This window comes from Symphalangus syndactylus, chromosome X (assembly GCF_028878055.3).
Source record: "Symphalangus syndactylus isolate Jambi chromosome X, NHGRI_mSymSyn1-v2.1_pri, whole genome shotgun sequence".
Classification (NCBI taxonomy): Eukaryota; Metazoa; Chordata; class Mammalia; order Primates; family Hylobatidae; genus Symphalangus; species Symphalangus syndactylus.
Window position 1 is genome coordinate 64756262 of NC_072447.2, and position 18516 is coordinate 64774777.

The window sequence follows — 18516 nt, forward strand, 5'->3', positions numbered from 1 at the left end:
GCTCCAGGAGTGTAAAGCGCCTGCGCAGTGGGCCCCAGGCATCGCGCGCTGCGGGAGCCAGGAGACCCCCGCCCCTCGCCCCTCGCCCCTCGCCCCACGCCCTCCCCTGCGAACGCGCACGTGAACGGGAGCGCGGACGCGCCCGAGAATGCGCTTCACCTCGCAGAAGCGGGTGGGCTCTGTGGAGAGGCGCGGGCTCGCGGGCGGCAGCACCTCCTCCACTCCAGCGGGCCCGGGTTCGGCCGGCCGCCCATCAGACTGGCCGACTGGCTGACTGACACGCCTCGCTTGCCCCCGCCTCCGCCCGTGCCCCGCCCAGCTTCATCTCTCCCTCCGCTCCCCGGGCTCCCGGGCAGACGGTAGACGGAGGCGCCTCTCTCTCCCCGCCCCTCGCCTCGGCCCTTTCTCTTCCCAGCACCTCGGTTGCTCCCCGGCAGCGGCAGCAGCTGCGTCGGCGGCCCACACAGCAGCGAGCAGAGAAGCAGCGAGAGGAGGCTGCCTCGAGGATGAAGTGCAAACCCAACCAGACGCGGACCTACGACCCCGAGGGGTTCAAGAAGCGGGCGGCGTGCCTGTGCTTCCGGAGCGAGCGCGAGGACGAGGTCCTGTTAGTGAGTAGCAGCCGGTACCCGGACCGCTGGATCGTACCGGGCGGGGGCATGGAGCCCGAGGAGGAGCCGGGCGGTGCGGCGGTCCGAGAGGTGTACGAAGAGGCGGGAGTCAAGGGGAAGTTAGGCCGGCTCCTGGGCGTCTTCGAACAGAACCAGGACCCCAAGCACAGAACATACGTATATGTACTGACTGTCACGGAGCTGCTGGAGGATTGGGAAGATTCGGTTAGCATTGGGAGGAAGCGAGAGTGGTTCAAAGTCGAAGATGCCATCAAGGTTCTCCAGTGCCACAAGCCCGTGCACGCCGAATATCTGGAGAAACTAAAGCTGGGCGGTTCCCCAACCAATGGAAACTCCATGGCCCCATCCTCGCCAGATAGCGATCCCTAGTATGTACCGCTCGCGCGCCCGCACGGACTTCTGTTTGTCTGCCTTGCTTAAAATGCATCCCGCCTGGAGCACCTCTCGTGCCATGTGCGGTCTCATGGGGAGGAGGGAGGCTTTTGTTTCCTTGGCAGACCCTCTGAATCACGCTTGCAAACTGTTGCCAGGCCCTGTTTTCAGTTTGCACGTTTTTCAGTTGCTTTCAAAATCGCTTCTTGGTTACACTATAAAATGTTTTCGGGGAAGCCTATGCCGCTTGGGGTTTTAGGTGCTGTAACTGTTCACCCTGCTTTTCGGCGGGAGGGGGGGGCGAGGGGTGGGTGGGGAGTGTGTGTGTCTGCCTGTGCGCCCTGTGATGTTTTTGGTTCTTTTATATTTCACACATATTCGTGGGTGAGCGTGCGTGCGCATTTTTGATACCAGCCTTGTGGTTTGTTTGGTAGTGGAGGCCTTTAAAGTCTGACCAGCTTGGTTGTGTGGCATCTTTTAGTATTTTTTTCCCTTGAGTTGTTTTCTCCTTCACAGCGTTCGCCCTTGTTGTCAGGGAGCCCTTCTGTGGTGGGAGTTGGTTTAAAAAAATCAGTTTTGAATTTGTAAAAACATTAGGAAATTCTACATGTTGCGCTCTTTCTGCACTCGACAGTCACTCTAGCCTCTGAAATGGGATCTCATTTGCCCCTTTCAGAAATTTCTTTTTCTATTTCTATGTGTAGATCATTTGGTTTTCAAAAAATTTTCACAAGTAATTTTTCACTGCTGACTTCAAATGGCTATTTCCCATGTAGATTAACCTTATTGAATAGATGCTGCTGGGGATCTGCTAGCCAAACACATCTTATCAGAAAAACTGTATTCACAGAATTTGATTTCCCATACTCAACTTCCAACTCCCATTGCCCCTTACTGGATACCATAGAAGAACCATGGTTCTCTGGATTTAAGTTTGTTTTTGAAAGAAAGTGGTTTCCATTCCATATTTGAATGTAGTGACATTCCGCTTAACTTCCCTGACTCCCAGTAACCACAGGAGTGGAATCTTTTGTGGCGATTACATCCCAACTGAGTTAGCTCTAGTGATGTTCAGCTGGTACAGAATTGTCAAACTATTAGGATTCCTGAACAATCTCTCAATGATGGAGAGTAATTGTTTTGTCTCACAGTACCACCTTTTCTGGGTGCCAAATTAAAAGCTCTCACGTTTGCCTCAATACTTGCTTGAAGTCAGGAATCCCATCTAGAATAGCTAAATCTCTCTTCTGGACCTTCCTGTGTTTCCCCAGCCATGTCTGACATTAGGTAGAAGGAAAGCCTAGTTTGTGAAGAGGGTATTCGAATGAAAAGATCATTCCTAATTTCTAGAGCAACCTAGACTATGTCATATCTCTTAAACATTACTGACAGGTATTTGGAGTCCCTTAACTTTTTTTTTTTTTGAGACGGAGTCTTGTTCTGTGGGTCACTGTTATGCACTTTCTATTAAGAAATTTTGGGTTTTGCTATGTAAATTCTAGGTTCCTCTTCTGGATCTCATCTCCCATAACAGTTGAGGAAACGTCTAGTTTTTGAAGAGAGTGTGGGTGGGGGCTGGGGGGCCGGGCGCGGTGGCTCACGCCTGTAATCCCAACACTTTGGAAGGCCAAGGCGGGCAGATAACGAGGTCAGGAGATCGAGACCAGCCTGGCCAGCATGGTGAAACCCCGTCTCTACTAAAAATACAAAAATTAGCTGGGCATGGTGGTGCATGCCTGTAATCCCAGCTACTCGGGAGGCTGAGGTAGGAGAATTGCTTGATCCCGGGAGGCAGAGGTTGCAGCGAGCCGAGATCGTGCCACTGCACTCCAGCCTGGGCGACCGTCTCAAAAAAAAAAAAAAAAAAAAAAGACTAATTTTCCCCCTCGTCCCTGTCCCCCACTGGACAAGTGCCTACTTTTTCTTATTCTAAAAAAAATTTGAAGATGACATGTTGGAGTAAAGGTAAGTTTGGTTGCTTGATACAGAATTTGCTCTGGATGGTTGACATATTTTCTAAGAAACCTGTGTTCTGTTGATCAGGTCACCTTTGAAAGACGTAACCCTGAAAGGGGTGAAAGGTGGCTATAAATATTTTTAAGTCCTGTATATAGTTTCATTTAAGAGAACCATTGTAAAGATTTCAACATTTTTGTATTTAGAAAATCGATAAAAATTGAAGTGTGTATGTGTAAGAGCTTGTAAAGAAACAGCAACATTAGAGGGCCCTTGTGGGATAGATGGTTTAAAGGGCTCTGATGCTGGAACTGCTCCTTGTCTCACTTGCCTTTAAGTGGAGTTCAGTTGTAAGAAAAAGCATGTCTTCCTTCCATAGTTGTTGACTGGGAAAAGGGAGGTTAGAGCTTACAGCACGACCAGCTGGCCAGAATTTTCTTTTTCAGAGTTCCTTTTGTGGAAGCACCAGTCAAAACAAATATTCTCAGCATCATTCTCGTATTGCAATCATCTTTCTGAATGACTGTTGGCCTATTAGAATATGAACTTTTCGAGGACTAGGACACCGACTGAATCCTCCCCCATATCCTCAGAGCCTAGAATAGTGCCTGGAATTTGGAGACATTTGTCATTGATCCACAGATTACAAATGTCTACTACAAGTGTATTCTCAATTTCTCAGCTTCATAATGTACCTGGGACAATCTGTTATTCCCTCGGGCTCTCATCTGGCCTCACAGTGAAACTGCATTCGATAATTCACTGAAGGCTTTTCCAATTCAAAATGGTTGATGAGCCACAGTAGGTGCTCAATAAGTATTTGTTGATTAGAGAAATGGATGAACCAATAAAACCCTATTAATAAGAATTTTTTTTTTAGGTGAATGGCATAGATGTTGTTCAGATTTACTTTGAAAGAATCAAGTATGTGAATGGATGGATGAATGGAATTGTGAAGCACAGATGAGCTCTTTCACACTCCAAGGACACAGCTCATCCTATGCTTTTGGACACTTCTTCCCTGTTTATTACAATGACTATTCTCCAGGTTGTTGCACTACCGCTGTATCTGTACAGAATTCTGACTTGGCACCTGTGGCCTTTTTTGTGCTTTTATGATTATGTGTCTGTATTTCCCAGCAGATTATATGCCCTTGAATGCAAGGAACTTGTTTCCTTAGTCTTTTTTATATACCTAGCATATAAGATATTGCTTAGAATATGGTAGACATCACTGAAGATTTGTTTCAGTAGTTCATATTTTGTAATGATACTGAATGGTTAAACAATCCCTTTCTAATCTGTCTAGCATATATGTGACTTTTGTTTATCAAGTGTCACACAACTACTTCAAGGCAGCTGTGAGATACTAGAAAGCAAAAATTCTTACTCCTATGTCTGTGTCATCCCAGATGTGTGCCTCCAGATGGCAGTATACTACACTATCTGTAAAATATATTTGCAAAGCCAGGCACAGTGTTATGCATCTTACTCAGGAGCCTGAGGAAGAAGAATAGCTTGAGCCCAGGAGCTTTAGTCTAGCCTGAGGAATATAATGAGACTCCATCTCTTAAAATATTTGCCCAAACATTGAACCTAAATTTGACCATGCCCCTAGAAATAATTCCTAATCTTTAGAAAATAGAGAGGGCAGAGAAACATTATTTTATACCATGGAGATGAGATCAGCAGAATCCAGACTATACGAAACTACAGGACACAGACACATGACCTAGTTTCTTCTGTAAATAACTTGCAAGGATGAAAGATGGAGGATGAACCTATAGATTTAAAGAGACTTAAGAGACATAATTAACAAATTGTATGGATCTTATTTGAATTGTGATTTGACCGAACTGTAAAACGAATACATTTATGGGACAATCGGGGTAATTTGAACATTGGTGGGGTATTTGGTATTAGAATAATCGTTTTATCATTATGTTAGAAAGAAGGGTCCTCATCTACATTCTCAAACATTTGTGGCTGATATGATTCTTGGAATTTGCTTCAAAATAATAAGTCTGGATGTTAAGTGCATTGGAAATATTGATGAAACGAAATTGGCCTTGATAATTGTTGAAGCTGGGTAATGGCTAAAATGATGGTTCATTATATATGTTCATCTCTATTTTTGTATGTTTGGCATTTTCCGTAATAAAGTTTATAAAAATAATTACTGGAGTTATTCTTATTAAGCCTAATATATAAGGTAGAAAAAAAGGAAAAAAATTAGATTGTTTAAAAAAGGTTGGCTGTGGCATACTGCTTCTGGCCCAAGAGGTCGAATGCCCAAAAAGAAAAGGGAGAAATACCCTGGAGTGGCTAGCAGTTCCCTTGATGTAGACCAATGTTAGCAGTTTTTTCTTTTAATTTGGCCCACTGAAATAGGAAAAGCTAAATTCTTATTTATTCATACTAGAAAATAAGAATGGATTCTTATATGCTGTTGAGCAGGGGTTTTGATAACACCTACATACCAGTTCATACAAATGTGAAAAATCAAAGAGGTGGAGTCTCCAAGGAGAAAGTTTATGGAATTTTATAAAAACCTACATAAGCCACTTTTTGAATAGTTTTTAGGGGAACAATAGCTGTAAACTTGTTAGTTGCACATAATTAAGTTTAAAGTTATATTTGAAGGTAGGTAAAACAGGAAATTAAGCAGTTAACATTCCTGACTTCAGTGGACCATTCTGCATTTCACAGATTGCAGATACTCCTTCAGTTCTGGACTGTGCTTAAAATTCTGCAAAGGCTAAAATTCTGTAAAGGCTGTGCTTACATCAACAAACATGGTGTCTGTCCTGATGTTTTTGTGAGTCAAGAAGGAACAGGCAGAAAGTGAGAAGAGTATTAAAAGTCCCTCCTAGGGAAGATGAATTCCTTCCTAAGTGTGAAGTACTGAAGCTGAAGCTGCCCCTTCTACTTCTGTTCTTTAGTGTGTTCCAATCCCAAGAGCAAGCAACTCCCCAGAACCAACTGTTACTGGGAAAAGGGGAGGTGAAAAGTTTACCTTAGAGCCCTTTACCAGTCATAGCCAGACAGAGCTTTCAGTTCCAAGATTCCCCTGTGAGAAGGCACCATGATATACCAGAAAAACTTTAATCAAGTTTTCCCTGGAAATTGTTTTCTAATTTGAGTCTACTCTGATTGTAGCAGATTTTTTTTTTGGGGGGGGGATGGAGTCTCGCTCTGTCACCCAGGCTAGAGTGCAGTGGCATGGTCTCGGCTCACTGCAAGCTCCGCCTCCCGGGTTCACGCCATTCTCCTGCCTCAGCTTCCGGAGTAGCTGGGACTACAGGCGCCCACCACCATGCCTGGCTAATTTTTTGTATTTTTAGTAGAGACGGGGTTTCACGGTGTTAGCCAGGATGGTCTCGATCTCCTGACCTCGTGATCCACCCGTCTCGGCCTCCCAAAGTCGTGAGCCACCGCGCCCGGCCAGCAGATTTTTTTTTTAAGTTTAGAGGGAAGCAGAGCCAGGGAAGCTGTAGTTTGGTGGATGTAAATTAAAACAATTTAGTGATTCGGAATCCAACAAGCTATAGCTCAAAACTGTCTTGACCAGAGGCTGTATGGCCTCTGCCAGATTAGTTTACCTCTCTAATTTTCAATTTTCTCATCTGTAAATTTGTGGTAATTACAGGCCCTACTTTTGTAAATCACTGCTTCTGAGAAGCCCTTCTTGATATTTTTTGAAAAAGTTCTTTTTTCTTAGAGATGGGATCTTGCTCTGTTGCCCTAACAGGAGTGCAGTGGCATGATCATAGCTCATTGCAGCCTCAAATTCCTGGGCTCGAGAGATCCTCCTGCCTTAGCCTCTAGAGTAACTGGGACTACAGATGTGTACCACGACACTGGCTTTTTTTTTAGTTTTTGTAGAGATGGAGTCTCGCCATGTTGCCCAGGCTGGTCTCAAACTCTGGGGCTCTAGCCATCTGCTTGGCTTGGCCTCCCAAAGTGCTGGGATTATAGGTGTGAGCTACCATACCCAGCCCTGTTTTGTTATAGTTCTTATCAAAAGTATACTTATTAGCCTGAATGTCTCTGTCTTCTTAATTCTGAGGTCCGCTAGCTCTGAGACCCAGACTGGGTTTTCTCTGTGTCCTGAGTCAGGCACAGAGCCTGGAATATGGCATCCCACAGATGTTCCTAACACGTTTATTATATAAATGGTTGTCACACCTCCTACTTGTGAAAAACACATAGCTATTATTTTGCCAGGTATTTGTTTACCTGAAAATATGAAAAATGAGATACCATAAGACTGTGATCTCTGATCAAGTTTCTCTTTAAGTTTCCCTTTATTGGGAAGAATATTTCATCTATAAACCATGCCTTTATTTTTCAGGATTTTCCAGTACCAATATATTCCTGACTTCTTAGCTTCATAAAGGACTGTGTGATATTCCCTTAGGTGCTAAATTGGCCCACAGCTGCATTTGATAATTCACTGAAGGCTTAAAGCTTCCCAAATACAAATGATTTAAGAACATGGTAATCCTTCGGTATTTATTTAATGTAAGAACCTTTGAATGAACACCAGTATCCTAATTATTTTAATTTACAGGTAAAAAACATAGACAGCAATTAGGATTATATGGTAACAAGCTCATATAGACAAGGCTAAAGCCTGACTGATTTGACTGGTAAAGATACAAGGAACCACTTTTAGATTGAGACAGTTTAGTACTTACATAAACAGTACAAAGAATGAACCAAAGAGGCCAACTCCCCAGGTCCTTGTCTCATATGCCTAAAAGACAACAAAGAAACAAAAGGGGCTAGATGACTATAATGCAAGTTGAGGGATAGTCCCTGGCTGAGGAGCCAAATCTATACTGCGGCTGAGTGGCTATATATTCTGCAGCTCTATTCTAAAAGGCACAGGACAGAAAGTTCCACACCTCATCAGAATCTGGTAAGTGATGAGAAATTCATTCAAGACAGCCTCTCAGGAGAGAGAGGGAAGTGACTGGGAGAAAGCCTTATAGCAGCTCCTTACAGCCTCTGATCTTCTCATGTTCTGGGAGGATCACAAAGCATTTAACCAAAACTCAGATTAGCTGCAGTTCAAGCCTATATGGATATATGCAAGGGTGCCAGGCCATCATGGAGGAGCCATTCCCCTACAACTCCACTATCCTTTCATATATCCACCTAAGGATTCTTTTTACAAACATAAGCCACCTGTTGTGGCCACTCTGAAGATACAGAATGGACCCCATGCAAAATTTGGTTTAGATACCAAGAGCGATAATGCCGTATACACATCAACAGGGTATTCAAAGGTTTATTACTCGCATAATGAGGCTCTTTTGGGAGAGCAAGGAAGGCTTCCAAAGCTGATCTGAAAATGTCTTGATAGAGCTAGGAAAGGAGACTAGCTTACAGTTTTTATGGTGGTTAGGGGTGCTGGGGTGAGGGTTCCAATGTGCAGCTGGGGACTTGCATAGTTTAAAACTCCTTTCAACAACAAAGGAGAGAGCACCCAGGAATTTCATTAGCTTGTCCAAATGCAGGGCTTAAGGAGAACCGAGGTGAGGCTTAGATGCTGTCAGCAAACATCCAAAAAAAAAAGAGAGAGAGAGACAGTTTCCTTATTACAATTTACTCCTGATGTTCGAGAAATAAAATGTACTATGTTTTTGTAATTGAATTTAAACAGATTTAAATAATCCATTATGGTGCTCTATGAGGTCTGTAGCCTGATACCTGTAAGAAAGATGAAAGTTCCATCAACTGTCTCATTCTAGAGCTCAGCATTGTGTATTCTGGGAAGTGAAATGAATGTCTTGGTTGCAATAAATGGCGTCTGGAACTCTGACGGCAGTAACGAGTGTCTTAATGAGGCCTTGTATTATAGTTTTATTATATGTAAAGGCATGTGTGGTATTGACTTATATTTTGGTATCTGTGAGGCAAGAGATTCCCAGAGTTCCATACCCCAAAAGAGACACTGGATAAGGAATTTATGTTGCTGCCATTGTCCAAACCAGACAGCCATATAATTGGCAATAACCTAAGGGTCTAAATATTTACAGAGGGGGTCAATTAGTGACCCAGGCATCCACTGCTAAGATAATAGCCTGAACTTTGGCCAATTGTACTGATCCTTGGGTCCAGTTCTTTATCAGAGACATCCTAACTAAGGGATAAAAAAAAAAAAAACAGCAACAATCCACTGAGCTCCATTGTGTGTGATTATGACAGTGTATCCATAAAGTGGACAAACCCCCATTATTCTTCATTCAGTTGATTCTACAGGGGTCCCCAAGTAGCCAAAGGGTCTGGTAAAGGGGTAGCCTCATCCAGCACCATGGCATCTGGCAAAGGACTGAGGACAGGGGAGGCCATCCCCACCTGTAAGTGTGATACGCCAGAGGGCCCAGGTTTGGTTCCTTCCTGTAACAAAGAGACTTTGGTGGCTGTGATGAGTTTGTAGGGTGCTGCTTCCAAGACCCAAGGCATAATTAGCTGGAAATGGAAGGTCATGAGCTGAGTGCCTATGAAAGCCTCTATTTCCACAAGACCCCAGTATGTATCCAGCAGTTGCCACTCTAACAATATACAGCATAAGACCTAAGAAGGCAGTTTCTTGCATCAGAAGGTCATGGACAACTCATGGCCATCATGGATGGTACAAAGACTCCAAGAGGCATTAGAGGAGGATGCTAAAGCCTCTACAGTGAAGAAGTCTCAGGGTGGGCATGGCACTAATATGGTTGAAAAAATTCTAGAATATTTTGCTGGGAGGGGGTCCCACTCAAGGTGGGCCTATTTTGCAAGTAATGGCATAAATGGGCCAAAGTAAAATTTGTAAGTGAGGAAAATGTTACCTCCAGTACTCACAAAGGCCTAAATATGTTGGGCAAGCTTTAATGTTGACAGGCATGGAACACCCTCAGTTTACCAATATTCAGGAATTTAAACAAGGTAGCAAGGCTTTCTGCCCTGTCTGGGGCAATAGTCCGTCCCCTTTTTGTGAGCTCCTTCTTAGAATATTTGTATGTCCTGAATGAGTTTTCTAAAGAATTCTCTTAGAAAAGGATGCCATCAATGTGGTGTCACATCTGTGCTCCTGGAGAAAGTTAGATGCAGTTAAGGTCTTGCCTGCAAAGACTCTGTGAGATAGCAGAGCTGTTGAGGTACCCTCTAAGTAGCCAGGTAAAGGTGTACCATTTCACTTTGGAGGGGAAGGAAAATGGGCCGAGAGGCTATTGAAATACACACTAAACAATGTATTAGCCAAATATACAATAGCAAAACATTTATCAGTTGCTGATTGGATGGAGTCAATAATTTCCATTGTAATCATAATTAGGGGGTCTAGTTGCTGGGACCACAGCATAAAGGCTGTGGTAATTCATCAAGAAGTCTCATTCATTCTTTCCAAGGTTAGGAACGGGCCAAATTAAGCTGTTAACTGGAGAAGCATTGGATATAATCACCCTCCCTCTTCTCTAAATAGGCCTTGTAAAATGGGTTGCAATCCTTTGAAGGCTCTGTCTTGAGCTAAGAGCCATTGTCTTGTCAATGTCTAATTGACACTGGGCTCCCTTAGCTCTGTACATTGTGGGGGAGTTTTTCATGGACTCCATGCCCACTATTCGATATTTTAGAGCAATGGGTGCTATAACCATGGGGAATTTAGTCAAGACAACAATTATGATGGTTAAATGGAGGCATACATGTTTGTCCTCTATTTTATATTCAGTAACTACCCTAAGATTACAGGGCTACCATGTGTATTAGGGTTCTCCAGGGAAACAGAACCAATAGGATGTGTATACATATATAGAAGCAGATTTATTATAAGGACTTGGTTCATGAAATTATGGAGGCTGGGGTGAGTCCCAAATCTGCTATGTGGACTAGCAGCCTTGAGACCCAGGAGAGTTCATGGTACAGATGAAGTCCAAAGGCAGTCTGTTAGAGTATTCCCCCTTGCTCAGGGAGGTCAGCCATTTTATTCTATTCGGGCCTTCAGTTGATTGGCTGAGGCTCACTCATATTGTGGAGAGCCATCTGCTTAGTCAGAGTTCGCTGATTTAAATATTAATCTCATCCCAAAACACCCTCCAAGTTGACATATAACATTAACCATCACGAGTCCACCCCTCGTCAAACTGGCACCCATACACATCTTAAACCATACTTTATCCCCCCAAAAAGACAATAACAAGGCCATACTTTTTACTTAACATGATACAACTCTCCTGCATGCAATGGAAAGTGAATAACCTTTTCCCCAGGAGAAGATGCAAAGTCTTTGCATTTAATCTCTTTGATATCTCATAAGTTAAATACTATGGTAAAAAGTTCATACATCTTGTGTTACATGAAAAGGAGATAAGATAGAGAAGAAAAAGATATTTGCTACACACACACACACGCATGCAAACACAAACATATAACAAAATAAGGTGGAAATACTCATAGTGATTGCCATCTTCATTTCTGTAACTGGTCACACAGTAGTAGCTGGTATTTATAATTACCTTCTTCCACTACTGATTATGTATTCCCTTTGCCTTCAGCAAACACCTCACCTGGTCATAGTTCTTTATCTGGTAGGGTGACCCAAACCTTCATTCCTAAGGACATTACTAGTCTTACTTGAATTAGGTTGCTGTAGTTTACCATTGATTTTAATTACAAGACATGGTAATACTAAGAGATGCCCTGGCGGATCCTCCTATATTGCAGACATACTCTTCCTTACCTCCTTTGAGGAACAGTAATCTGATTTCCTTAGTAGTCAGAATTACTCCAGCTATCAGAGTAAGTCTTTTCTTTACCTGTTGATTCAAAGGCATGAGGATCCCAAAGTGGCCAGGTGGCAATCTTAACTTCCAGATCAATGGAATAATTGTATCTTCTGGTAGAAGCATTCCTCCCTTTGGGCATAAGACCTCTAGGCCAGCAGAGTATAAGGTTGTGGGGAAAGGAAGCAAAAATTTTGCTAGTGGGTCACAAGGCTTGTTACTGAGTGGTGTCACTCCCGTTTCCCTTCCTTGATTACTAGACCTGTGAATCCTGGCTGTTGGAGAAACAGCACCATATATTGGACACTGATTCAGTGCATATATATCCTCCTAGAGAACCTTCCTCTAGCCCTGCAAGGTATTGTCACTTAGCTTGCAATCTTCAAAATGTCACTCCACTGTTCTGTCATGCCAGGTACTTCAAGATGATGGGGAACTTGGTAAGAGCAGTGAATTTCATGAGCGTGAGCTCATTTCAGCACTGCATTTGCTGTGAACTTAGTTTCTTGATTAGAAGCAATACTGTATGGAATGCCATGACAGTGAATAAGGCATTCTTTAAGTCCACGGATGGTAGTTTTGCAGAAGCATTGTAGGTAGTGAAGACAAACCAGTATCCAGAGTAAATGTCTATTCCAGTAAGAATAAAATTCTGCCTTTTCATAATGGAAGTTGCTATGGTTTCAATGTCTCTCCAAAATTAATGTTGAAACTTAATCCCCAATGTGGCAGTATTGAGAGATGGGGCCTTTAAAAGACAGAGCCCTCATGAATGGATTAATTATTCATTCATGGATTAATGGATTAATAGGTTATCATGAGAGTGAAACTGGCAGCTTTATAAGAAGAGGAAGAGAGACCTGAGCTCCATGTGAGCACACTCCTCAGCTGCCTCAACATGTGATGCCCTGCACCACCTTAGGCATACAAAAATAACCTCTACGAGAGTCCTCACCAGCAAGAAGGCTTGCACCAGATGCAACCCCTTGACCTTGAACTTCTCAGCCTCCATAACTGTAAGAAATAAATTTCTTTTCTTTATATATTACCAAGTTTCAGGTATTCTGTTGTAAACAACAAAAATAGTCCTAACACAGAAGTAGTCCAATGTAACCAACCTGCCATCAGGTAGACAGCTGATCACCCTAGAAAATAGTGCCATATTGGCAACTTGGTGTTGGTCTCTGATGCTGGTAGTTTGGGCACTCAGCAGCAGCTGTAGCCAGGTCAGCCTTTGTGAGTGGAAATCCATGTTGCTGAGCCCGTGCATAGCCTCTATCCCTGCTGCCATGGCCACTTTGTTCACAAGCCCATTGCATGATGATGGAGTGACTGGGAAAAAAGGCTGACTGGTATCCACAGAACGGGTCATCCTATCCACTTGATTATGAAGATCCTTCTATACTAAGGTCGCCCTTTGTGAGCATTCACGTGAGATGAAATATCTTCACATTTTTCACCCAGAGAAGTCTATCCACATAGCTCTTTCCCAACCTTGCTTATCACCAGTTTTCCAATCATGTTCCCTCCAAGTCCCTGACCATCTGGCCAAAGCATTGGCTACGGCCTGTGAATCAGGATGTAATCCCATGTCTGGACATTTCTCCTTCCAAGAAAAGTGAGCAAAAAGTTGTATTCCTTGTAGTTCTGCCCACCGGGTAATTTTCCTTCACTAATGTCCTTCAGGGATGTTCCAGGAAGGGGACGTAGCACTATAGCTGTCCATTTTTGGGTGACGCCTGCATATCACGCATAATCATCTGTAAGCCAGGTCCAAGCCTTCTCTTCCTCTGCCAGCTGATCATAGGGTATTTGTGTCTCCAGGGCCTGGCTGGGCATGATTTTATTTACACACACACACACACACACACACACCCCACTTCCACTTCATGGAGTGCTGCTGTGCACACCCAACTTGATGACCTAGTGGATCAAATAACACTCATTTTATGAACAGCAATTCAGGTCCCATGGTAACTTGGGGGCCCATGGTTAATTGTTTAGTCTCTACTAAGGCCCTGTAGCAGGCCAAGAGCTATTTCTCAAAAGGAGAGTAGTTATATGCAGAGCATGGCAGGGATCCTCTCCAAAATCCTAAGGGCCTGCACTGTGATTCACCTATAGGGGCCTGCCAAGGGCTCTGTAGTAGTCCATTTTCATGCTGCTGATAAAGACATACCCAAGACTGGGCAATTTACAAAAGACAGAGGGTTATTGGACTTACAATTCCATGTGACTGGGGAGGCCTCAAAATCACGGTAGAAGGTGAAAGGCATATCTCACATGGTGGCAGACAAGAGAAGAGAGCTTGTGAAGGGAGACTTCCATTTTAAAAACCATCAGATCTCATGAGACTTATTCACTATCATGGGAACAGCATGGGAAAGACCTGTCCCCATAATTCAGTTACCTCCTACCGGGTCCTTCCCACAACATATGGGAATACAAGATGAGATTTGGGTGGGGACACAGCCAAACCATATCAGGTTCCGAACAGCATCTCTATCTGCCACTGTCACTTCAAGCACCATTGGATCTGCTGGATCATATGGCCCAAGTGGCAGAGTAGCTTGCAGAGCAGCCTGGACTTGTTGTAGAACGCTGAGTTCCACAGTCAAGCAAATTAACATGCCCATCATCTCAATTTTGTTGTTGTTGTTGTAATAAAGGTACCTAAAATCTACTTTCTTCGCAAATTACCAGTATATGATACAATATTAACTATAGTCCTCATGTTGTACACTAGATGTGTAGACATTCATCCTACATACCATAACTTTCTATTACTTGGCCTACATCTTCTCTATGTTCCTCTTTTTTCATTGCTGGAGGGGCCAGATGCCACAACTTATCCTTCACCTTAGAAGGGATATCTTGACATGTTCCACACCACTGGACCCCTAGAAATTTCACTAAAGAAGGCCCCTGAATTTTTCTCAGATTTATTTCACATCCCCTGGCATATTAATGTGTTACCAATAAGTCTAGAGTGGTTGCTACTTCTCATGCACTAGGTCCAATCAGCATAATATAGTCAATGTAATGTACCAGTGTGATTTCTTGTGGAAGGGAAAGATGATCAAGATCCCCACAAACTAAATTATGACATAGGGTAGGACAGTCGATATACCCCTGATGTAGGACAGTGAAGGTATATTCCTGGCCTTGACAGCTGCAAGAAAACTGCTTCTGGTGGGCCTTACGGACAGGTATGAAGAAAAAGGCATGTGCCAGATCAATAGCTGCATATCAGATGAGATGTGTTAATTTGCTCAAACAATGAAACCACACTGAAACAGCAGCTGCAATTGGAGTCACCACCTGATTAAGCTTATGATAATCCACTGCCATTCTCCAAATTCCATCTGTCTTCTGCACAGGTAAGATATTTGAGTTGAATGGGGATGTGGTGAGAATCACCACCCCTGCATTTTTTCAAGTCCTTGATGGTGGCACTAATCTCTGCAATCCTTCCAGGAACATGGTATTGCTTTTGGTTTACTATTTTCCTAGTGTATTAGTCCATTCTCATGCTGGCCAAGCGTGAACTGCCCAAGACTGGGTAATTTATAAAGGAAAGAAGTTTAATTGTTCACAGTTCCACATGGCTGGGGAGGCCTCAGGAAACTTACAATCATGGCAGAAGGGGAAGCAAACACGCCCTTCCTCACATGGTGGCAGGAGACAGAAGTGCCAGCAGGGGATATGCCAGATGCTTATAAAACCATCAGATCTTGTGAGAACTATCACGAGAACAGCATGGGGGAAACCACCCCCATGATCCAATCACTTCCTACCAGGTCCCTCCCATGATATGTGGGGATTATGGGAACTACAATTCAAGATGAGATTTGGGTGGGGGCATAGCCAAACCATATCACCTAGGTAGAGGAAGTTCTAGCAGCTTCCACTTGTCCTTTTCCACCATAATAGCCCTTACTGCAAAAGTCATTCTTTGGGATTCTGCCAGTTGCTGAGTATATCTACACTAATAATTCATTCTTAAAATGGGAAAATAATCATAGGATGGACTCAGGGACCCACTGGGCCCACTGTGAGGTGGACCTGAGCTAAAACTCCATTGGTCACCTGACCTCCATAAAACCTTACTCTGACAATGATGTTTTAGGCCTCCTGGAATTAGTGTCAGAGCCAATAGTAGTCCCTGAAAGGTCTGATTATTTTCTTTTCTCCTATGCGCAGTTACCCTGGCATAAGGCTGTAGGTTCCTTTGGGAAAGGTTGGGAGACAGAGTAATAATATTCATTTTTTGGCAGTGTTTCAGGGTCCTTCCTCAAGGGGATCTGGCCTCCTTTTCAATTCAAGAGTTTCTGTGTCTGTGAACTGGCTCATATCTGAGAATTGGTTGATGAGCTGTGACACTCTTTTTATGATTCAGGTTACACGTTTATTAATTTGACCTAAAGTTTTCTGCTTATACAGATCAAACATAACTTTAGTAGACTTCTGTCTTTGTCCACTCAGACTGCTCTGATAAAATACCATAGACTGGGTTGTTTTAACAACAGACATTTATTTTTCATAATTCTGGAGTCAGACTCTTTATTATATGACCCTATCAGATATCCCAATTACTTGTACTGATTATACCAAATCTGTTCTGTTTGCCTTAGGCAACATTGAAGTAGAGTGACCATGACTATAACTCATGGTAGGATGATTGAGCCCATCTGCAGGATAGACTTCAGCCACTTGTAGTCAAGGCAGTTAAATATATAAAAGCATAGAAAAGAGCCCAACAATAACAAGATGAGGCTAAAGGGAATCATATCAGTGTACAAAATATTAGTCTTATTATTGTTTCAAGTGGAGGCTATTTCTGGATTCAGTGGATGTTAGGAGGTTTCTGAGAATTCTTAGATTGGGATTTCTTCTTGGCCAGAAATTAAGTTGAGAACGGTGGGAACATGAAATTGGCCAGATGCCCTGTGAACAAGAGCTGAGAGAGAGGTTAATGGTCTCCCTTCCAACTCTTGACCATTCAGGGTCAACGGTGTTTTCTCCCCACCATTCATGGTTGTTCTCTTTCCACAGCCACAAGACTGATGTGACTTGTTTCTGCTGTAGTCACTTCACTGTTTTTCCGGTCTTCCAATGTCTTACCCACTCCATATCTCTGACCTCATCCCTATGTGGTTTGGAAGTTTCTTCTTTGTATTTCTTGTACCGTCTAGATTATCTCACACTCCCTGACATGTGGGTCATGCCAAGATCACCTTAGGAGTGGTCATTTCATATTTATGATCAGTACCATCAATGTCCATAATTGCCCAAATATAGCCAGATGGCAAAAGAAGCATTAGGTTAGTCTCCCACCCCCACAGCTTACAAGTTCTAGCAGCTTGATTTCCCAGGAGTAGGTGTAGGAGTGAAAAAGTAGAGTGAGAGGAGAAAATTATGGTTTGTATTTTCTTACTGCCAGCCTGGACTTCCTTTCCCACTCTTCAGCCTCATAATTAAACATTTTATTTAAATAGGAGTTACCCTTCTGAAGAATTACCACATTTAGAGACCAAACTGCCTGTCTTAAGTGTGTGCTCCACTGGGATCTGAGCCTTGGTTAACCAGTTGTCTTTTTCATTTTCTCCTTTAAGAGCCCACTTTATCTTTCAGTGGCACCTGCTGCCTGGAAATGATATGGAGCATAAAATATCCAGAGAATATCTATATGGCTGCCCACTGTTTGTTACTTTTTGCTATAAAGGCAATACCAGTGTCTGACCAGATGTGTTCAGGGAATCCAAATATGTAACATAGTCCATCTTAGAGTCACTGAATAGTATGGCCCCCATTTGCTAAGTTGATAAGAATAGCAATGCCATGCCTGAAAAGTTGTCTATGAAAGTCAATGTCCAGTGGTAGCCTCAAGAGGAGGATAGGATGTACATATTTTCCAGGATTGGCCAGGTCTGGTACCTCTGGCTATGTGTCCCAAAACTCCGTTTGCCACTTGGTTGTATAGCTTTCAGTCTGAATACATCTGCCAGGCTTCAAGTCTTATGTGCTGGAATCACTAGGTCTTGTTTTTATTTTGGCCCAGTCCTGAATTGTAAATAGATTACTGTACCCCATGTGATGTTATATTCAGGTGGATGCCCTACCCAGGTGTCCTTTTATGGGTAGTACAGATTTGATCATCTTGCTGTTGCCATTGATGTTCATCTTCAAAGGGTCCTTTGTCGTGGGCATCCCTGTTAGTCATTAACAGAGGTTGTGGTCCTGTGCAATTTGCTGCTATGTTGTTTGTCTCTGCCGGGACTGAGAATTGATCATCTAGTCATCCTACTGCCAGTTACTACACTGCCAGACTCTTGACTCCTGCTCATAAGTCAATGAAAAATATAACAGGGTGCATTCTGAGGGATGTTTTCCAGGGAAAACATCATGAAAATATATCACTAAACAGACATCCCTTTTCCACGAGCAGTTACAGTACACAGTTTTATTTGGAGATGCAATGCAGCAGTGGCCCAGCACATCTCACTGGTTTTGAACTTAGCTGAACCATCTGTAAACCGGGCCCAGGTGTCCTCAGGAACCTCAGTGTACTGAAGCACTCAAGAAGCTGAAGGTGCTGGCACAGTCCCCACATCTAAGACAGCCTCATCTAAAACATGACCAGCCAATATTTCATGTAACTGTGAGGCTCCATAATGCCAAGCTTACTTTTTCCTGGATATACAACTTCCACTTAATAATCGATGCTTGTTGGGTGCTATAGTTTGAATATTTTTGTCCCCTTCAAATTTCATATTAAAACTTAA

At 43.1% G+C, this 18516-nt stretch overlaps 1 protein-coding gene across 1 annotated transcript; it reads left to right on the forward strand.

Annotated features, from left to right (window-relative positions):
• Window positions 1-228: 228 nt before the first annotated feature.
• NUDT10 (nudix hydrolase 10) lies at window positions 229-5136 on the forward strand. Its single transcript, XM_055268810.2, has 2 exons — window positions 229-1000; window positions 3841-5136. Coding segments are annotated over exons 1-2 (495 nt in total). The 5' UTR covers window positions 229-506; the 3' UTR covers window positions 3842-5136.
• The last annotated feature ends 13380 nt before the right edge of the window (window positions 5137-18516 follow it).